The following is a 22,530-nucleotide window of genomic DNA, read 5'->3' on the forward strand; positions in this document are numbered from 1 at the left end:
ATATGTAAAAATAATGGATTTTAAGTCAAAGAATGTTAAAATGTCAGATTTTATTTATTTGTTTGAGACAAAATCTTTCTCTGTAGTGCGATCATCATCCTCCTGTTGTAACCTCCCCAGTGCTGTGATTTTAGATGCCTGTCACATGTCTGGCTAGAAGTCAGACTTCTAGAAGTCATTTTATCATTTTTATGAAACTATAGGAAATTAAATAAGACTAGATCATATGTAAGTTATGATAAATTATTCTTTTATTCTTAAATTGTTTTGATTTGTTAGTAGGAAAAAGATTTATAGGAAAGGTAGGTTATATATTTGATTTAATTGAAATCTTTTGTAGCATTTTGAAGCATTGGCTAATCGGGCTGCTACGACTGGGCATGTTATTGACATCTACGCATGTGCATTAGATCAGACAGGTCTCCTGGAGATGAAGTGCTGCCCAAACCTTACTGGGTATGTATGTGCGTATCTAGTAATGACTACTTACAAATGTGAACCGATACTGGCAGCTTAGGAAGTGCAAAACTCACTCATCGTCTTGCAGCTTTATGGCAAGCTTTGCTGTGTCTTCTTTAGAGCTCATGTTACATTTGTCTTTTTCTGAAAAGACAGGATTATAAAGGCACAAGTTCTTTAGTTACTTAGCTGTTTCAGTAGTGTTTTCGAGATAGCATGTTGTTGTAGGCTTTTCTTTTGGGCCACCAACCATCTCCCAAGTCATGACATGGAGACCTTTTATTAGTTTATGAATGTTTGGTCAAACTTAGGCTCATTTCTGGCTAGCTCTTTTAACTTAAATTAACCTTTTTTTTTTTAATCTACTGTTGGCCTCAGGGCTTTTTACCTTTTCTTTCTGTATGTCCTACTTTTCCTGTTTCTTCCGTGTCTGTCTGGTTGGTGGCAGCTTAGCTGGCTGACCCTGGGTGTGTCCCTCTTTTTCTCCCTCGTTCTCTCCTTCTTCTCTTCTCCTGAGCTTAAATTTCTCCTCTTATTTATTCTTTCTGCCCACCAGCTCTTCTTATCCTTTCTCTGCCTAGTTATTGGCTATTCAGCTTTTTATTAGACCAGTTAGGTGCTTTAGGCAAGTAAGATGAAGCAGCAGCACATATATCTTTATAACTAAACAAATGCAGCATAAACAAATATAACACACCATTGCACAGTTAAAGTAATATTCTTCAGCATAAACAAAGGTAACACATCTTTGCCTAGTTAAAATAATATTCCACAACAACACATCATGAAATGTATCCATTTAAAATGTTTGATGAGGTTTTAGTATGTTCACAAGTTACATGACCATTTCTGTGATTGAATTTAGAACATTTGTCTGACCTTGGAGAGACTGCCTGTCACTCTTCGTTTCTCTCTTCTTTCCCACCCCATCCTCCTGCTCTAGGCAATACTACTTGCCTCTTCTGGATGTTTCTTATAAGGGGAGTACTAAGTGGTGTTTTGCCATTGACTTCTTTTAAAAAAAATTATGTGTATGAATGCCTTGCCTATGTATGTATGTGTACTGTACATATGCCTGGTGCCCAAGGAGGTTAGAATAGAGAGTTGGATCCTCTGGAACTGGAGTTACAGATGGTTATGAGCCACCTTGTAGGATTTGGGAACTGAACTGGGATCCTCTGCAAGAGAAACCAGTACTTGCTGGGCAGTGGTGGTGCAGGCCTTTAATCCTAGCATTTGGGAGGCAGGCAGGTGTCTGTGAGTTTGAAGCTAGCCTGGTTTACAAAGCAAGTTCCAGAACAGGCTCCAAAGCTACTAAGAAATCCTGTATCAAAAAACCAAACCGAGGGGGAGAGAGAGAGAGAGAGAGAGAGAGAGAGAGAGAGAGAGAGAGAGAGAGACAGAGACAGAGACAGAGACAGAGACAGAGACAGAGAGACAGAGAGAGACAGAGAGAGAGAGACAGAGAGAGAGACAGAGAGACAGAGAGATAGAGAGAGAGATAGAGAGAGAGACAGAGAGAGAGACAGAGAGAGACAGAGAGACAGGGAGAGGGAGAGGGAGGAGGGAAGGAGGAAGGAAGGGAAGGAGAGAAGAGAGAGGACAGAGGGCAGAGGGCAGAGGGTAGAGGAGAGAGGAGAGAGAGAGATCAGTGCTCTTGACCTCCGAACCATCTCTCCAGCCCACAATGAACTTCTTTTATTCAGCATGCTTTTTAAGTCTATGCACATTTAGGATGTCCCAATGTTTCTGTTTATTGCTGAAAAAAAGTGAAGTAGGGGTTCAGCTTCATTCAGTATTTTCTTAGATATATTCCTAGGGAAATGTAAACAGCTAGGAGCTCAGTAGGGAAAGCACTACTAGAAGGTAAAGGCCATCATCATCTGTGTGAAACTTTACAGATACAAAATAATGCAGGAGGTTAAGTAATGCAGCTTTGTAAAGGTGAATTAGAAAGACAAGAGGAGGAGAGACTTGGAAGCAGCTGATATGGGCAAGAGCTTCTCAGGTGTTAACTTGTAAAAATAACTTGGGCTTCTTGTTAAAAACCAGGGCTCTTTAGTATGTGTGAGATGGGGCTTGAAATCCCTTTTAGGGTTGCTGGTGGTGTCAATGTAGCTGGACCAAGGACCACACTTGAAGAAGTAGAAGTATAGACAACTTTTATAGATACTTACTGTGAAAAGGAGCAGTCATTAATGCATGATACATGAACAAGTATTTTATAACATGGGTAATCTTTGATGATGTGTATGAAAGGAGAAAATCTGGGCCAGTTAGATGGCTTCATGTGTAAAGGCTCTGATGGCAAACCTGATGTCCTGAGTTGGATACTTGGGACCCACATGGTGGAAGGAGAGAACTGATACCTGAAAGTAGTTCTCAGACCTTCACATGCACACTGTGTTGTGTGCACACCCATATACACAGTGTAAGTAAATGTAATTAAGAATTACTAATAGAAATAGTATTAATTACATTTGTTTTGGAGAATGTCTTTACTATTTGCTCATAGTCTAATTATTTTTTTCTGGTAACACATGAGCCCAATTAATTATGTTGTGATGTTGTGTTTACCTTTTTCTGTGCAGAGGATACATGGTAATGGGTGACTCTTTCAACACTTCATTATTCAAGCAAACTTTTCAAAGAGTCTTTACCAAAGATATACATGGACAGTTTAAAATGGGCTTTGGTGGCACTTTAGAAATCAAGGTAAGAACCCAAACTTGGCATGTGTGATATGTTTATAAAGTGAGAACCTTGTAGACTTAATGGTAACTTTAAAATATTAGTCAAATTCAGATGTGAGTTCTTTTGTCTGTTAGTCTCAGGACAGCCAGAACTACACAGAGAAACTCAGTATCTTGAAAAACAAAACAAAACACCGGGGGAGTGTGGGTTATATTATTTTTTGAAAGACGAGAGGAAAATACGTTTTATTCAGTAGCGCAGTTTGAGGAGAGTCATGGAGACAAGCATCAACATGAGATGTTTGAGAAGAATGCCTGGGTCAGAGTGGATGGTTTATTTTGTAATATAAGAACTATAGTATTAATTGTATGAGCTGCTTGTAGATTGGAGATACACGTTTCTGTCATTTGAGGGTTAATGAAGAACCACTTTTCACTGTATAACCTAACTGACCTGGAGCTCTCTGTTTGCCAGGTTGACCTCAAAGTTCTAGAGATACACCAGATTCTTTGTCCCAGTGTTAGAATTCTTGGCATGTGCCACCATGTCCAGCAAAGTAGATTTTTTTTTTCCAGTGCTGGGACTTGGACTTGCGGACCTTTTCAGTGTTAAGCTAGTGCTCTATCACTGAGCCAAAGTCCCAGCCTTTTCTAAATTTTTAGTTGTAAGACAGTGTAGTAGCTTAAATTTTTAAAAAAATTTTTTTTCTTTTAATTTTAAATAGCTTGTTTTACATGTCAATCCCAGTTCCCTCTCCCTCCCCTCCTCCCACACTCCCCCATCACCCCCAGCCTCCCACCCTATTGCCAATTCCTTCCACATAGGGGATATCTAGAGTCTGTCATTTTACTCAGGGTAGGGTCCAGGCATTCCCCTAAAAGTCTAGGTTGAGAGAGCATCCCTCTTTGTGCTATGGGCACACGATGACTGTTTGTATTCCAGGGATAGACACTGATCCACTGCTCAGGGCCCCATTGTTTGCCCAGGCCTTCTCACTGACACTCACATTCGGGAGGTGGGGGTCCAGATCAGTCCCATGCTGGCCTCCCCGCTGTTGGTCTGGGGTCCAAGAGCTCTCCCCTGTTCAGATCAGCTGTCTCTGCTGGTTTTGCCAGCCCATTCTTTGCCAATTTGCTCATCACTCCTCTCTCTGTCACTGGGTTCCTTGGGTTCAGTTCAGTGCTTAATTGTGTGTTTACCTCTGCTTCCATTAATCACTGGATGAAGGCTCCCGGATGGTTAAAGACATCAAGTTCATTATCAGGAACGGGCATTCGAGGTGGTCTCTCCACTATTGCTTAGCTTGCCAATTGGTGTCATCCCTTTAGATCACTAGAGGTAAATTTGATAGCAGGAAAAATGGAAAGAGACAAGTCTTGGGGCTGGCAAGATGGCTTGGTGGTTAAGAGCACTGGCTGCTCTTCCAGAGGACTCAGATTTGACTCTCAACACAGCTCATAACTGCCTGTAACTGTAGTTTCCAGCCATCCAGTGCTGCTTCTTGTCTCTGTGGCACTAGGCATGTATGTGGTGCATAGACATACATGCAGGCCAAAGATTCCCACACAGAACTTTCTGTGGAAAAACATAGATAAAGCTTAGAGTTTTTGGTGTATGTATTTAGGGCGTGGCGTGACTTTGAAATCAGAGTTAGATTCCCACATGGAGTCCTCCTACAGCTGGTGGATGTAGAAGACTAGAATTAAATTAGAGCTTAATGATTTTTAATTTTAGCATATTTATTGCCTTGTTTTTCTATGTAGCCCTGGCTGTCCTGGAACTTGCTAAATAGGCTTGTGCCAACTTTACATAGATCCACCTGTCTTTCCCTCCAGGTGCTGAAATTAAAGGGTGCACCACCATGCCTGGCTCTTCACTGACTTTTGAGCTTTAAATATGGAAGAATGTCTTGCTTTTTTTTTTTTTCAAGACAGGGTTTCTTTGTGTAGCTTTGGCTGTCTGGGAACTCACTCTGTAGACCAGGATGACTTTGAACTCACAGAGATCCATCTACCTCTGCCTCTCTGAGTGCTGGAATTAAAGGCGTGCACTACTACTGCTTAACTGAAGAATATCTTATATTATTAAACACTTATAAAATCTAAACTTATTAAAGATTTCTGTTATATTTATCAATGTGTGTGTGCACATGCACATGATATGATGCTTGTATGGAGGTGTGAGGTCTGAGAGCAACTTAGAGCAGGTGATTGTTCTTCCTGCTATGTATGTAGTTCCTGGGATTCAGATTCTGGTGGTCAGGGCTGGTGGCAAGTACCTTTATCTACTTAGCCATCTTTGTAGCTCTTACTTTGTCTTTGAGGGAACCAAATGTACCATGTTCTTATTTACAGACTTCCAGGGAAATAAAGATTTCAGGAGCTATTGGACCCTGTGTGTCTCTTAACTCGAAAGGACCTTGTGTGTCTGAAAATGTAAGTAATGTTGTTCTAAAAAATACAGTCAATTTCTACGATAGCACAAAGATAGACCAGACCCATCATGGAAGCCTCTCATTTTCCTTTTAAATTGTTGTATGTGGTTGAGCTTCCATCAGACATTTACATGTGTAGTTGTGCTTTTCACATACATGACCACCAGTGCTGTATTTTATATGGCTAAGCTATTCATTGTCTTTGTGTGCTCTTAAATAAATTCTCATGGTTTGGAAAGTTTTAGGTTTCTGAAAGCCAAAATTAATTTCAAATGGTTTTTGCTACCAGACTTAACAACAAACAACCAAATCAGAGAGATTTAAGTTTCTCTACCTGTCGGCAGGCTTAATGCATTCCAAAATTACAGTCATGTAGTTGTAGATAGGATGATAAGACACACTAAATAGTCATCAGCTTTCAAAAATGACAGAGCTACAAAATCAGTTTATGTGCAGTTTTTATGGTAAATATCTGTGTCTAAATTTTCTTGGCATTAGAATGCTTATAATTCTGATGCAGGGAACTTATTCATATGTGCATATATGTAGGATTCCTTTACACAGATAGGAAAGTTGGGTGGAAAGGTAACGTTACTGGTTAATCCTTTGTTAAATAGTGCCTATTTTAAAATACCTTGTATCTTTTTAATTTACTTAGCAAATCTTTTAATAATCTAATTGTCGCCGGGCGGTGGTGGCGCACGCCTTTAATCCCAGCACTCGGGAGGCAGAGGCAGGCGGATCTCTGTGAGTTCGAGGCCGGGCTGGACCGATAGCCTCCGAAACAATACAGAGAAACCCTGTCTCGAAAAACCAAAAAAAAAAAAATCTAATTGTCATGTAAAAATTGCTTGATTGTATTTAATTATGTGTTTGTAATATGTTGTTAAAAATTTTAAAGCTTTTAACATTTATTGAATAAATCTGAAAGCTGAGTGTTTTTTCTTACTGGAGGCTTATTCCTGCTTTTCTTCTTCCTACAAACTAATAAATAATGTTCTTTAGCTTTCAAGCACCCTGTCTTTTATTTTTATAGGAGATCGGAACAGGTGGCACTTGTCAATGGAAGATATGTGGACTCAGTCCCACTACAACCATAGCCATGTATTTTGAAGTTGTTAATCAGGTATGACTGCCTACATTAAAAGTATATATAATTTTGGTATTTGAGACAGAGTATGTAGTTCAGACTCTCTGGAACTTACTATGTAGACCAGGCCAGCCTTCAATTCACAGAGATTTGCCTGTCTCTGCTTTCCAAGTGCCAGGATTAAAAGCATGTGCCACCACATTGGTCTGACTGCCTGCTTTTTAATACTGGAAGGTAAACAAATGCTAAACTTAGACACTGAATCTTTCATGTGAATTGAAGTATTTATTTTCTAGTTCTGTGAACCATGTTATTGGTATTTTGATAAATTGGCAATGAATCTGTAGTTTGAATTGGATAGTGTGGACATGTTAACAATACTATTTTTCCTGTCTGAACAAAAATATCTTTCCATTTGTTTATGTCTTTACTTAATTTCTTTCATCTTTGTTTGGATTTATTTATAGGTATTTTTTTCACTATTGTAAATGGGATTATTCCCTTCCTTCCTCCCTCCCTCCCTCTGAAGTGCTGGGGATTGAACCAAGTCTTTACTCTTCCTAGGTAGATGTTCCACCACTGAACTCTCTATGCCTAGCCCTTGATTTCCATTTCAGAGTATTTTTTTTATAGGTGTATGACAGTGTTAGTGATTTTATTTTAGACAGAGTCTTATGTAGCCAGGCTGCCCTGAATTCCCTGTGTAGGTAATGATGACCTTGAACTTCTGATCTTCTGCCTCTCAAGTGCTGGGATTACAGGCACATGGCAATATGCCTGTTTTTAATTTTTTTAAATATATTTATTTATTTATTTATTTATTATGTATACAATCTTCTGTATGCCAGTAGAGGGCACCAGATCTCATTCAAGGTGGTTGTGAGCCACCATGTGGTTGCTGGGAATTGAACTCAGGACCTCTGGAAGAACAGTCAGTGCTCTTAACTGCTGAGTCATCTCTCCAGCCCTGTTTTTAAATAATTATTTAAAAATTATGTGTAAGTGTGAGGGTTATGTGCCTATTTGTGCAAGAGCCCACAGAAGCCAGAGACATCAGATTCCCTGGAGCTAAGTTATGGGTGTTGTAAGTCATCTAGTGTGGATTCTGAAATAAAACTTGAGTCCTCTGCAAGAGCAGTATTCCATTTTTTTTTGTTGTTGTTATTGCTTTGTTTTGTTTTTCCAGACAGGGTTTCTCTGTGTGACAGTCCTGGCTGTTCTGGAACTCTCTTTGTATACCAGCCTGGCCTTGAACTCACAGAGATTCAACTGTCTCTGCTCTTAAGTGCTGGGGTTAAAGGTGTGTGTCAATACTGCCCAGCCAGATTTCTCTTTTTTCCCTTCATCAAAGTAAAATTTATTACCTCCTTATGCCAGCTTACAGTAACAAAGTGATCTCTTTTTAAAACTGAATTTAATTAATTTATTTTACATCCTGACCAAAGCCTCCCCTCCCTCTTTTCTTCCCACTCCCTCTTCCTTCCCCCTCCCCCCATCTTCCTCCGTATTTGCTCAGAAAGAGCCAGAACTTCCATGGGCATCAAAGCCTGGCATATCAAGCTGCTTTAAGACCAAGCACCTCCCCCTGTATTCAGGTTGGGCAAGGCAATCCAGCATGAAGAATACTTTCAAGAGCCAGTCAGAATACCAGAACAGCTCCTGTTCCATTGCCAGGAGTCCCACAAGTAGACCAACAGTCACATATATGCAGAGGGCCTAGGCTGGTTCTATAAAAGCTCCCTGGTTGTTGGTTCAGTCTCTGTGAGTTCCCATAAGCCAGGCTAGCCATTTCCAGAGAGGCTAAGTAACGAGGAGAGCCCAAAGGGGGACACAAGAATCTTCCTGGGAAGGGGAAACAGAGGAGATCTCCTGGTTGGACTGGTGGTGGGTGGGCATGGGAACTTGAGAGATCCGGTCAGGGGGTGGACAGAGAGGGAAAGAGTGCTGAGAGGCCGGGTATTGGTGGCACACGCCTTTAATCCCAGCACTTAGGAGGCAGAGGCAGACAGATCTCTGTGAGTTTGAGACCAGCCTGTTCTACAAGTGCTAGTTCCAGGACAGGCTCTAAAGGTACACGGGGAAACCACGTCTAAAAAAAAATTAAAAAAAAAAAAACAACAACAAAAAATCCCAAAATCAAACAAACAAAAGAGTACTGAAAGAGATGACTGGAAAGGGGGAGGGGGCTTTATGGGGTCAGTTAAAAGCCTAATGCAAGGAAAAACTCAGAGTCTGTAAGGATGGCCCAGCCGAGACTCTTGGCAGCCGTGGATGAACTGGCAATCCCCTGTGATTGAATTGGTGACTACCAGGGTTGCCATTGGAGAGCTTTCATCCAGTGACTGATGGAGGCAGATTCAGAGACCCATGGCCAGACATTGGACCATTTTCCCCATGTTCCAGGAGTCCTGCTAAGGAGAGGGAGGAGGAATTGTAGGAGCCAGGGGGGCCAGGGATTTTGCAGGAAAATTCATAGTACTTACTCTTATTGCTGTCTTCTCTCCAGCTGTTCCCTCTCTCAACATTAAAAACAGGCTTTTTTGACTTCCTGTTCCAATTTCGATGCTCTCTTCTTTTACTCTTGCCTGACTTTGTGGACTGTTCTTTGCCCTTGAATGACTTTTTTTTTTTTTTTTTTTTTTTTTTTTGCTCTGAGACAGGGTTTGTTTGTGTAGCTTTAGAGCCTGTCCTGGCACTCGCTCTGTAGATCAGACTGGCCTCAAACTCACAGAGATCTGCCTGACTCTGTTTCCCTGAGTGTTGGGATTAAAGGTGTGCGCCACCACTGTACTGCCCGGTGTTTTTTTTTTTTAAAATGCTAGAGAATTTGTAGCCATTGATACTGTGACATCAACATAGTAGATTTTGCTTTGTTCATACTTCTTTATTTTTATACAGCATAATGCTCCAATTCCTCAAGGAGGACGAGGTGCAGTGCAATTTGTGACCCAGTATCAGCACTCAAGTGGACAGAGACGTATCCGAGTGACCACAATTGCTAGGAAGTAAGTTTTTTGTTTTATTTTTATTTTTTTATTAGAGGCTTAAATATATATTAAAACTATTGTAAGTCAGACTCTCAAGTTGGGTTTCTTATTTGGGTAATATTTATGACTAGAAGATCAACAATTATGATTTAGGGTTTATTTGTGATTCATTTCTTTCAAATTTAGTTTATTTTGTAGAATAGTCAGTGATAAGTTTAATAGCAGTTTTTAAAAAGTTTTTCTAGGTTAGCCAGCACCGCATAGAGAAACTCTGGAACCAGTATTTATTCCTAGTGCACAAATGGACTTTGGGGGCCCATTCCCTATGGAGGAATACTCTCTCAGTCTAGATACATGGGAAGGGCCTAGGCCCTACCCCAAATGATGTGACAGACTTTGATGATCCCCCATGGAAGGCCTCACCCTCCCTGGGGAGAGGATGGAGGTGGGATGAGGGGGTCGATGGGGGGTAGGGGAGGAGAGGAGGGAGAGGGAACTGGGATTGATATGTAAAATAAGATTGTTTCTAAATAAAAAAAAATTACAAAGAAAAACAAAACAAAAAGTATTTCTCAGGGTTGAGAAGGTAGCCCAGTTGGTAAAATGCTTGCTTTGCAAGCATGATGACCTGAGATGGATCCCAGAACCCATGGAAAAAATGCTGGATGTGGTGGAATCCAGTCCAGCTCTGGGAGATGGACACAGCTGAATTGCTGGAATTCAGTTTCCTGTTAACCTAGTTTATTTGGTGACCTCCAGGCCAGTGAGAAATCCTGTCTCAAAAAGCAAGGTGCCTACTTTCTGAGGATTGACACCTAAGATTATTTCCTGCCTTCCATATCCATATGCATAAATGTACAACTACACATGTACACAACAGTGCTCCTGAGTCACATGCTTAAAAATACGTTTATTGTGACCGGGTATGGTGGCACATACTTGTAATCCTAGAATTTAGGAGGTACAGGCAGGAGGATCAGGAGATCTAGGCCATTCTCAGGGAGTTTGACACCAGCCTGGCAAACATGAAACTGCCTCAAAAAAACAAAGGGCTGGAGGGATGGCTCAGTACGTAAGAGCACTTGGTGCTGTTGGAGAAGATTCAAATTCAGTTTCCAGTACCCATGTCCGGTAGCTAACAACTGCCTGTAACTCTGGTTTCAGGGAGTCTAATGCCCTCTTCTGACCTCTGCAGGCACCTACCCACACATACACAGACACATACATTTACATTTATACACTCCTTAATAAAAGTTAATAGCAACAGCAAAAAAAAACCCCAAATTTTATTTACCTTATCCTCATCGGGAGAATCAAACATTGTATTTAGTAGTCTAATATATGCATATATATGTGCACATATACTTTAATACCTGCATATATATGTATGTATATATATGTATGAAATATATATATTTAATATAGTACTATGATTAATGACATTTCTTTTCAACTGATGTTAGATTCATAACTATAATTTTTCCATGTGTTATTGATGCTCTTCTTTATTTCTCGTGCTGTCATGCAGCTTCTGCTTTTGTGAACCAGGTCCTGTAGAGGTTTGATCCACTAAGGTGTGGTGTAGACTGCTCTTCAACTGTCTGTGTTGAAGGGTTAGTTGTGGTTTCTCTTCCCATCCTTTGGAATGAATGCTTTTACAATAAAAGCGAGTTACTATGAAAACAAAAAATTTAAAGGCCATTCAAAACACGTGTTCTTATTTTTTATTATTTGACTGTGATGAGACACCATGACCATGGCAGCTCTTGTACTAGAAAACATTTCACTGGGGCTGGCTTACAGTTTCAGAGGTGTAGTCCATTGTCAGGATGACAGAGAACATGGGAGCGCACAGGCAGACATGGTGCTAGAAAAGTAGCTCAGAGTTCTACATCCAGATCCACAGGCAAGAGGAAGCAAAAGCCAATGGGACTGTCTTCGGCCTTTGATGTCTCAAAGCCCATTCCCCAGTGACTCGTCCTCCAACAGAGTCACCCTATGCCAACAAGGCCACACCTCCTACTCCGTGATGCCACTCCTGATGACCAAACTTTCAAATATATGAACCTATGGGGGGCATTCTTATTCAAACCACCTCAGGGCTGGAGTCATGACTCAGCATTTATGAGTGAGTCCTTGCTGCTCTTGCAAAGGACTGTAATTTGGTTCTCAGTACCCAGGTTGGACAATTCATAACCATTTGTAACTCCAGCTCCAGGGGACCTGACACCCTATTCTGGCCATTGTAGACATCTGCACTCAATGTGTACATACATATCTACAGACACACCTTCATACACATAAATAAAAATAAAATTTAAAATAGCAGAAAAAATTAAATGTTACTATAAAACAAATTACATGTGAAATAAATGTAATGTATGGACCAGGGAATAGGTGAGTGGGTATAATCCTTGTCCATACATTAATTTGATCAGCAGAACCCGTATCAAATGCTAGACGTGGTTCTGTGCTTATAATCCCAGTATGGGGATGTGGGAGCAGAGACAGGAGTATCCTTAAAGCTTGAAGCTAGACGGTCTATCCTAATTGGTGAGCTCTAGGTCGAGGAGATACTGTCTCAAAGGAGATGAATGGTGTTCCTGAACATGGAGTCTGGGGTTATCCTCTGGTCTCCACAGGCATCTGGACACAGTGCATGTACTCCACCGCACATGATCATGTACAGGCATTATAACTCACACACCAGAAGTACACAAAGGATGGTCAGTCTTGCTTAAAGTGAGATACTTTGCAACTAGGATCAGCAGAAGTATTAAAAATTATATCTTTGAAATATCGCAAATAAAAACTAATACTGGTTCTACTCAGAGAAAGTTTGACTGGTTTATGTTTCTTGAACATGTGACCTGGGAAACAGAGGTGGGCAGATCTATTTCTGTGACTTTGAGGCCACCTTGGGCTGTGTGGTGGTTTGAAAGAAAATGATTCCAAAGGGAGTGGAACTATTAGGATGTGTGGCCTTGTTGGAGTAAGTGTGTCACTGTGGGAGCGGGTTTTGAGATCTCTTTTGCTCAGGCTTCCCTCAGTGTGACAGTTGGTTGACTCCTGTTGCCCGAAAGATGTGGCACTCTCAGCTCCAGCACCAGGTCTGCCTGTATGCCACCAGGCTCCGCATCACGATAATGTACTGAACCTCTGAAAGTGTAAGCAAGCCCCCTCAATGAAATGTTTTCCTTGTAAGAGTTGCCGTGGTCGAGGTATCTCTTCATAGCAATGAAAACATTAACTAAGACAGGCTAGCCAGGCCTACACAGTAATATATTATTTATAATATCACCTCCTCAGACTGAAATTCTCACTTTAAATTTTTAAAATGTTTTTTTCCGTGTGTGTGTGTGTGTGTGTGTGTGTGAGTGATCTTTGGAAACCACAAGTCAAACACTATCAATTGTCATTTTCTATCACTTTCCATCTTAGTGCTTGATATAAGACATCTCTTACTGCACCCTGAGCTTGCTGTTTGCTCTAGACTGGTAACCAGCAAGTCCCTGAGATCTGCCTGTCTGTGCTTTTCTAGCACTAGGTTACAGGCATGCCTCCACATCAAGCTTTTTACATGGGTGCTGGGGGTTGGAACTCAGATTCTCAGGATTACATAGCATACACTTCTACTGAACCATTTCCCAGCTTACCGCATCATTCACTAGCATATGTTATTTGTGAGGAGTATTGGGCTTCATTATGATCAATGTACTTCTTGTTTCCTTTTCTTGTTCTTCCTTCTCCCAATCCTTTCCACATCTGTGATAGTCCTGCTTTACACATGACAATGTGTTGTTCCTCACCACTCTAAATGTATGGAAGGAAATGTAATGCTTGTCTGTATCAGATTGACTTGTTTTGATTAACATAATAGTTCTCTAGTTAACCCATTTTCCTGGTATATTTTCATTGTCCTTTACAGTGGAATAAACCTTTATAGTATATCTAAGACTGCATTTTGTACCTCTCCCTTCTTTTTCTCTTTTTCTATGTAGCTAAGGCTGGTCTGGAATTTGCAGTGGTTCTCCCCCCCCCCCATGTAGCTCTGACTGTCCTGGAATTCACTATGTAGATCAGCCTAGGATTAAAGTCATGCACCACTAAACCCAGCCTGCCTCAGCTGCTTATATCCTGGGATTATAGGTCTTCACCACTGTGTTCAGTGTGACGTTTTCTTTGTGCATCTGTTCATTAATGGGTGCCTAAGTTGGTTATGTAATGTGAGTATTGACAATACATAGTAGACATAGGTAGGTAAGTTTCTCTCCTAGGGGCTGACTGTGATTCTTGGGGAGTGGTTTAGCTGGATCATATGGAAGTTTTTTAAATATTTTATTTTTGAATTATGTGTATACTTTGTGTCTGGGGTGGGTATATGCATGTGAGTGTAGGTACCTGTGGAGGTAAGGAGAGGTGGGTACTAGGAACTGAGCTCAAGTTCTTTGAAAGGAAGCAAGCACTTTTAACTGCTGAGTCGTCTCTCCAGCCCCAGAAGTGCTAGTTTTCATTTTTTGAGGGTCCTTCCTATTGCTTTTTATGATCTCTTAACTCCTTTTGTCTCTTATGTAGTCCATGTTGGCTTCAGATTTGCTACGCAGCTGAGTTTGGTTGTGAATTCCTTGTCTTTCTGTTTTAACTCCCAGGTATTGAGATCAAAGGCTTGTACTCTCATGTTCAACTCCCTCACTTAACTTTTGACCTGTCTTGATGAGTGTATTAACTGGAAGGAAAAGAGTACAAAGTTTTATCACTGATTATCACTGATGATTGAACTAAAGACTAATGAAAAAATCCCTCCCCGTCCTTTTTTTTTTTTTTTTTGAGACAGGGTTTCTCCATAGTTTTGGAGCCTGTCCTGGAACTCGCTTTGTAGACCAGGCTGGCCTTGAACTCACAGAGATCCGACTGCCTCTGCCTTCTGAGTGCTGGGATTAAAGGCATATGTCACCAATGCCCAGCTATTTTTTTTTTTTGTTATGAGACTTTTTGTTTTGTCTTTTTTAAAAAGTTGTTTTATTTTGAGAGGAGGTTGCAAGGGTAGAGGGCAGATACGAAGGGACAGGGAGATGAGTGGGATTGGGGTACATGATGTAAAGTCTACAAAGAATTGATAGAAAGTTAAGAAACGATAAAGACTGATAGAAATTTATATGTGTCTATACATATCTATATGATATGCTCTGTCTATAGTGTGTGTTTCTCTGCATGTATGTGGACTTTATTTGTGTGAAAAGAGTTCTTAGGAATGATAACATGTCAGGATTTCTGTATCATACACACATTCATATAAGCTATTTCATTAAAACATGTTGTTTTGTGTATGCGTGAGTGCACACATGCAGGTCACTGCATGGAGGTAGAGGTCAGAGGATAGCTCTTAGGAGTCAGTTTTCTCCTGCCACGTTGTGGGATCTAGCACTTGAACTCAGGATGTACGTTTTTGTGCTAGTGGGTCTACCCGCTGAGCCATCTTCCTAACCCATATTCTATTATCTTTACTTATAAAAATCTTGATTTCTTAAAGAATATGTTTGGAGATATTCCTTTTGAGTTATTTTAGAAAATATTTCAAGGTTTGCTTTTATTTTTAGGAAAATCAGTGTAATGGACAGCTCATTTGTAATGTTTTAATAATGCTAATTACTCTATATAATGTTAGAATTTTGGCTCGGTGGTGGTGCTCACCTTTAATCCCAGCACTCGGGAGGCAGAGGCAGTCGGATCTGTGTGAGTTTGAGACTAGCTTGGTCTACAAGAGCCTCCAAAGCCACAGAGAAACCCTGTCTCGAACAAAACAAAAAACCAAAAAAGAAAAAAAAAAGAATTTTGAAATGTTGAGGAGGGTTTCTATATTCTCTAAGTGTAGCTCTGTGTGGTAGCCAACTGTGGTATTATGATATAATTCATTTATATTTCTGTGCTTCATTTTTTTAGCTGGGCAGATGCTCAAACTCAAATCCAAAACATTGCTGCATCTTTTGACCAGGAAGCAGCTGCCATTCTCATGGCTCGGCTGGCAATATACAGAGCAGAAACAGAGGAAGGACCAGATGTGCTTAGGTGGCTGGACAGACAGCTCATTCGACTGGTAAGAAGTGGACTTTGTGCTTCTCAGCTTGTCAGCTTTCATTTGTAGTACACGTCCTTTAAAGTGCTTACAGTGGGTGGGGAGAACTGTACGAAGAACTGTTCAAAGTACTGAACTAGTAATAAAGAGCAGAGTTTACTCACCTCCTTAAAAATGGATGTCAAGTATATTACCTATTATTTGGGCTGATGTGAAGTTAGGTTGGTTGGAAATTAATTTTATATTATTCTATGAATTTTGTTTTTGTTTTGAGACTCTGTGTGTAGCCTTGGTTGATCTAGGGCTTGCTGTCATCTGTGATTAGTCTTTACTCTGGCTTTTCTTTTCTGTTTTAATTTCAGTGGAATATTACTATGTAGCCTGGCCTTAAATGTACTCATATCCTGGGATTATAAACATAATCAGTTCTTAGCATTTTTTACTTTGTAAACTCTGCCCTGCACTTTTTTATTCTCCAACTTAAACACATGATTGAGAATTCTCTGTTAGCTACTGAGAGTGGTGCCTTTAACCTGTCCATCAGGTGTCATGGGTGAGCTTGTTCAGAGTTAGCTACTTTTGCAGTATTGTCTAGATTTCTCCTTCCTAAGAGCACCCCTTCCTCCCAACACCTCTTTGTGAAGAAAGCAGTGTTGTGTTCTTAAATATGTCTTTTCAAATGAGCATTAACCTTGTACAGCCCACCAGTGATAGAACACTGTCAATATAAATGCTGGCACAGGTCCGCCATGGGTCCAATGTGGGGATATAATTGTAGCAGAAAAGTGTTTTTGACTGTCACTATCATTAGATCCATGTACATTCCTAAGCCTCCAACCGGGATAAAAACTGTGTCCAGCTTGTTGCACAGACCTCCTGTGCACTGTGCAGCATGGAGCCAGTGCTTTGATTCAGTGCACTGTTTTAAATGGAACTTTGTTTTAAACACTTTTTGTACTGGTGATCATGCTCAAGGCCTTGTCCAGCATGCTGACTCCTTAGCTCTAGCACTGTGCTCTAGAATAGGAGTATTTCTGTTTTCTAGGTTGTATTTTGCATTAGCATTTTATTGACTGTAATTTTAATATGTTGGTGTTTCTGGGAGCTCACCAACCGTGTGAACTTTCCATTTGTAGATAATAATTTGTGCTCTGAAATAGCTTGCTTCATGAGCCTTTTCATAGAAAATAACTTTGCCTTATCTATCTGTCTGTCTGTCTGTGTATCTATATATCTATGAATCTATCTACGTGTCTATGTATTTATGTACCTGTCTTCTATCTATTGATCAAGACAGGGTTTTACTGTGTAACAGTCTTGGCTGTTCTGGAACTAGCTTTATAGATCAGACTTGCCTCGAATTCACAGAGATCTGCTCTCCTCTACCTCTAGAGTGCTGGTATTAAAGGCATGCGCCACCACCCTTTGGCCTTAACTTTGTCTTAATAAATGCCCTATTGTTTTGATATTCTAAAAGCTAAGTATCTGGTGGGTGTATTTAGGTACTGTGATTTGTAGTAAAGTGCTTTTTCCATCTTGCTGGAGCTATTGTATATTAATAGGCTGTAACATATGACACTAAAATTTTATACTACACTCTGGATTATCAACAAAAACCACTAAACACCTTTTTCCCCCTTTTTTTTGAAAAAAGACTTTTTTCTTTGTCCTTTGCTGCACAAAAGATTCAGGATTGTAATTTTTTAAAGCATTCTTTGCAGGCTTAGGCTTCTTTTCTGTTTCATCCCTCACCTTCACAAACTGCTGCAATTGTCTGATGTATTTTAAAATGAGAAACACTAATACAAATAAAAAGATCCTAGTGAATACCAAATGAGACAGTTGCACTAAGCACAAACAACAGTTTCCTCACTGTGTATAGCCAGCTTTTAGCCACACATTGAACATTTTACAACATGGACACAGTAACAAGGCATCTGAGCCAGAGGACAGGTTATACAGAATCAGAGACTTCCAAGTGCCAGCCTTGGTGTCCTCTCAGGGTTCAGGCAGGGCACTGAACAGCAAGTATGGGGGTTGGCTAAAGGGATCTGAGGGCAAACAAATCATCTCACACACATATTATTCACACGTGTCTCTATTCTTCCCCCACCCCACAAGGCTTCCAGTTTATATACCCACACAGACACAATTAGCAATTTTCTGGCAATAGCAAGGATACCATGCATTTCTGAGGGTCAAGAAAACAGGTAAGGCTGACAAAGCAGGCACCTGTTATCTTACTTGTATCTCAGAGGGGGTGTGACTGTGAAGTGCCTGGGCATATCTGAAAAGGGTAAATTGAGGAAGGGACTATGATTTCTAAGAGGGAGAAAGGGAATTTGTGTGTTAACTACATTTATGTGGTTAGTTAAGCCAGAAGTTTGTGATTGACAAATGTAGGAAAAGGGAAGAAAATGCGGCAGTGCTGTGCACTCTCTGAGCACTTTCTTATGCTTCCTTCCAAGGCAGCTGGGAACACAGCATTGTGGTAACCATGGCAACCAGCATAAGCTGTGGCATTTGATCTGCATTAGCATTTTCAGCATTTATCTGATTAAAGGGAACTTCTTAGTGCTAGATCAAAGGGAAAAACTATGGCTATGTAGTGTAAGATGTGGAGGCTGCTTCTTACAGCCTCAGGGTTGCATCCAGGTGCTCTTATTGCTGATGCCCTGGTGAGAAGGAATTCAAGGCCCTCAGTATGTATTCTGTATATCGAGATTACATAGCCAAATGAAAAGTCACCCTTCTGACTTGCCACAGATAGAAGTGCCCAGTAGATGTATTTTCATGAGATAAATGCACACACTGGGGGGGGCACCCAAAGCTATTCTTAGGGAAGAGATAAGTGACTCATGTGAGAAATTATAGACAGTAACACTGACTTCCACAGCCAGTGACTCCACAGACTCGCCTGGTGAGCTCCCTATCACTCATGGGGTAGGGCCTGTTGAATATTAGTTATCCTGCTGTATTTCTCATGGCATTGACAATATAGATGGAGTTTCACATCAAGAGAGACTCGTGGAGGTAATTTCAGAGAAAGGCTGATACAATCCAACTACGATTCTACTTTTGTGAAACATCTATTGCCCATTTTTTTGTGCCTTAGCTGTATGGTGTTCAAAACTGAGAATGGCGTTATCCAAATATTAGTCACATTTCCTTCACCACATCACAGAAAGGGTTTATTTTGGCTCATTGTTTTAGAGTTTTTGGTTTATGATCCTTAGCCCTGTTGCTTTAGGCCTGTAATGTTGCTGCAGTGAGAAAGGGAGACTGGGATTATACAGTTCCCCTCAAGGTATGCCCCAAGGGATCAAGATACCTCCCATTAGGCCCTTTTCCTCCCACTGGTGCTGTGAACTGGTAACCAAATCTCCAACACATGGGCCTGTATGTAGAGCAGAGACTTTCTGCTTGACAACGTGAGGCTAATGGTTAAGGTTCATTGCCTGTTGTAGTAATAGTTCATCATCATGCAAGGCAGCTGGATGCCTCTTGCCATATTCTCATATGTGACTGGCTTCCCTGTTGCTTGTGCATTCCAGTTTTTGCTTCTATAAATCCCTTTCTCTCCTTCCTTCCTTCCTTCCTTCCTTCCTTTCTTTTTTTCTTTTTTGGTTTTTTAAGACAGGGTTTCTCTGTATTGTTTTGGAGGCTGTCCTGGAATTCACTCTGTAGACCAGGCCTGCCTCGAACTCACAAAGATCTGCCTGCCTCTGCCTCCTGAGTGCTGGGATTAAAGGCGTGCACCACTAATGCCCAGTTTATAAATCCCTTTCGTTACTAGACTTTTTCATTTATTTTTTTTTCTTTTGGCACTTTCGGTATGGCAAACTTGGTACCAGGAGTTTACTTGTGTAGCTGCTGTGGTGCTGATTGTGCATCTTTTTGTCCTTGACCAGTATTGGAAAAGATTCTCTGATAGTCTTAGGAAGCTTCTCTTGCTCACACCCCGCACTGGCATTTACATATTTTTTATTTGCTACAAAAGACTCTTGCTTAAAACAAATCTAAACATTTTAGAATGAGTTGTTGCATTTCTAAAATTCAAATGGTTTTTTGGTTATAATTAGTCTCTTGCTAAGCTAACATATAATATTCCAATTTTACCCTATGTTAAATATCTGTCTACTAAAAAGTAGTAACTTTTTATAAATAGAATATTTATGGGCAGAATTTTAGTTGTTATACCAGGAACAAATCACTACTATTTTATTTTATTTAGTGTCAGAAATTTGGAGAATATCACAAGGATGACCCAAGTTCCTTCCGATTTTCAGAAACATTTTCCCTTTATCCACAGGTAAGGAGGTCAAAGAACATGCTCTCTTCTCTTGTTCCAATAACACTGAGTTTCTTCTTTTTTTATCTTTTATTAATGATCTATGAATGTATTTTGTTGGATTATTCTTTTAGATGAGTAAATTAATTTTATGCTCTGTGGTTAATGAAAAGAATATAATATATCCATATAGGCCTTACAAATAGTCACTATTTGTGGTGTCTGAAGACTTAACTGAAGCTTATTGTGGGTGTAAACAATGCTAAATCCCATTAGCATGCCATCTGAGGTAAGAGGTTCTAAATACACCAATGCTAAAAGAACATATGTGCAGTAATTTTACCAATGAGATAATCTGGTGGCACATAGTCATCACCTGAGAGCAATTTATAGTGCCATACCAGGTAAGAGATGTGACTTGCCTTACTGTACCTTTACCATCTCTGTGTTCCTCCCTCCCTCCCTCCCTCCCTCCCTCCCTCCCTCCCTCCCTCCCTCCCTCCCTCCCTCCCTTCCTCCACTCCTCCCTTTTTTTCCTTCCTTTTCTGTTTTTGAGACAGGGTCTTGTTTTGTAGCCAGGGTTCATTTTGAACTTGTCGTGTTCCATGCTCTCACCTTAGTTTCCTAAGTGCTGGGATTATACACTTTACCTTTAGGGCTTCAGCGAAATTCATTTTTGCCTATAAAAACTTTGTCCTGAAACTCCAACTTTTAATGTTTTTCCCTTTTTTTTCTTTTGTTGTTTTGAGATAGGATTTATCTGTTTATCTCTGGTTGTCTCTTGAGGCAAGGTCCCCAGGCTAGGCATGTCTTAACCTCCTGTACATTTTGTTATTTGGGAGGCAGAATAGAACTCTAATTCCCATGCTTGCCTAGCAAGCTCTCTTAACTGCAGAGCTATTTCACCAACCCAGACATAGCTCATGAATATAAGGGCAAGCTTTCTTGGGATATACTTTAGAATATTTGTTATAAAAACTGTATTTATTTTATATGTCTGTGTATGTGCCTGTATGAGTGTATGTGCACCATGTATGTGCAAGTGCCTGCAGAGACCAGGGCTTCTAATACCCTGAAATGAAGTTACAGGGGGTTCTGGCAACTGAAACTCCCTTACCTCTGAGTCCGAGAGTAATGCCCTTAACTGCTAAGTCATTTCTCCAGTCCTACTTTTGTGTTGCTAATGTGACACAATAATGTAAGCAAATGTTTTGCTAGAGAATTGCTATTGCCAGGTTAAAAACAGTAAAAGCTATCTCACCTGTTTTATCTTGTAGTTTATGTTTCATTTAAGAAGATCTCCTTTCTTGCAAGTTTTTAACAATAGTCCTGATGAGAGTTCATATTATCGTCACCATTTCATGCGGCAAGATCTGACACAGTCTCTAATCATGATTCAGCCCATTCTGTATGCCTATTCTTTTAGTGGCCCACCAGAGGTAAGAGGAAAAAGAAAGAATTGATTGGTTTTGTTACTGTAATGTATGGCATTAAAAAAATGAAAACAACTCTTGTTTTGAAATGAAGTAAAATTTGTTAAATTATTATTATAAGATACTAATTTAAAAATATTTATGACTATTCCCTACATAGTAGGTGGTGTGGTATGTTATATAATTAAATGATATGGAAGTATTATAGAAGATACTCTTTGGTGACTGTTTAGTGTTTGGTTGATAAAGCTCCCTAGAGTTTATGATTAGTTTTTGAAGGCTCAGAAATGATCATGGCTGTGGAGGAGATGGCTAACTTCATAGCTTAATGTCTGGCAGGACAGTCTGTCACAGTCAAGTCTCTTGTTTTCACATATCTTAATTTTCCTTTGGTCTCTTGAGAATGTAAGACACAATTGATCATAAAGATATAGATTTGGAAGAGTGATAAAGTGAGCTATTTTGAGAAGCTGTTCCACACAAGTTTATCTATTATCAAATGAATAGCTTTTCCTTATGATAATTATTTTTGTTTGTTTTTTTGAGACAGGGTTTCTCTGTAGCATTGGAGCCTGTCCTGGAACTCGCTCTGTATACCAGGCTGGCTTCGAACTCACAGAGATCTGCCTGCCTCTGCTTCCCAAATGCTGAGATTAAAGGCATGTGCCACCACCTCCTGGCCCCTTATGTTAATTTTAAAAGTCCATTTTACTATCTAAAGCTACATGACTGCCTTTAATCCCAGTACTTTGGAGGCAGATCTTTGTGAGTTTGAGGCCAGGTACTCTACAAAGTGAGTTCCAGGACAGCCAGAGCTGTTACACAGAGAAACTCTGTCTCCAAAAGCCAAAAACCAAAAACCAAAGCCAAAGCATATCAAACAAACAAAACCCTAAAGATCTGTATAATGGGTATATTTGGAAATAGAACTTTAGGAAAGGTCAGTATAACTGGGTGTTTATTATATCTATTTATTAGTTTTATATCAAGTCTCATAAAATAGTAAAATGATGCCCGTTTTATTACTTTTGTCTTTTTGAGACAAGGTTTCTCTCTGTAGTCCTGGCTG

General features: G+C 40.1%; 1 protein-coding gene across 1 annotated transcript in view; it reads left to right on the forward strand.

Annotated features, from left to right (window-relative positions):
• Sec23a (SEC23 homolog A, COPII coat complex component) overlaps window positions 1-22,530 on the forward strand; it is a 51,979-nt gene that overhangs the window by 14,714 nt on the left and 14,735 nt on the right. Inside the window, exons 9-16 of the mRNA XM_040743041.1 lie at window positions 341-456; window positions 3,051-3,174; window positions 5,508-5,588; window positions 6,624-6,713; window positions 9,576-9,682; window positions 15,605-15,758; window positions 19,972-20,049; window positions 21,306-21,467. Coding sequence (XP_040598975.1) covers window positions 341-456; window positions 3,051-3,174; window positions 5,508-5,588; window positions 6,624-6,713; window positions 9,576-9,682; window positions 15,605-15,758; window positions 19,972-20,049; window positions 21,306-21,467 — 912 coding nt within the window. The remainder of the gene's footprint in view (window positions 1-340; window positions 457-3,050; window positions 3,175-5,507; window positions 5,589-6,623; window positions 6,714-9,575; window positions 9,683-15,604; window positions 15,759-19,971; window positions 20,050-21,305; window positions 21,468-22,530) is intronic.

The sequence above is a fragment of the Mesocricetus auratus genome, unplaced genomic scaffold (assembly GCF_017639785.1).
Source record: "Mesocricetus auratus isolate SY011 unplaced genomic scaffold, BCM_Maur_2.0 Super-Scaffold_15014, whole genome shotgun sequence".
NCBI classification, from domain to species: domain Eukaryota; kingdom Metazoa; phylum Chordata; class Mammalia; order Rodentia; family Cricetidae; genus Mesocricetus; species Mesocricetus auratus.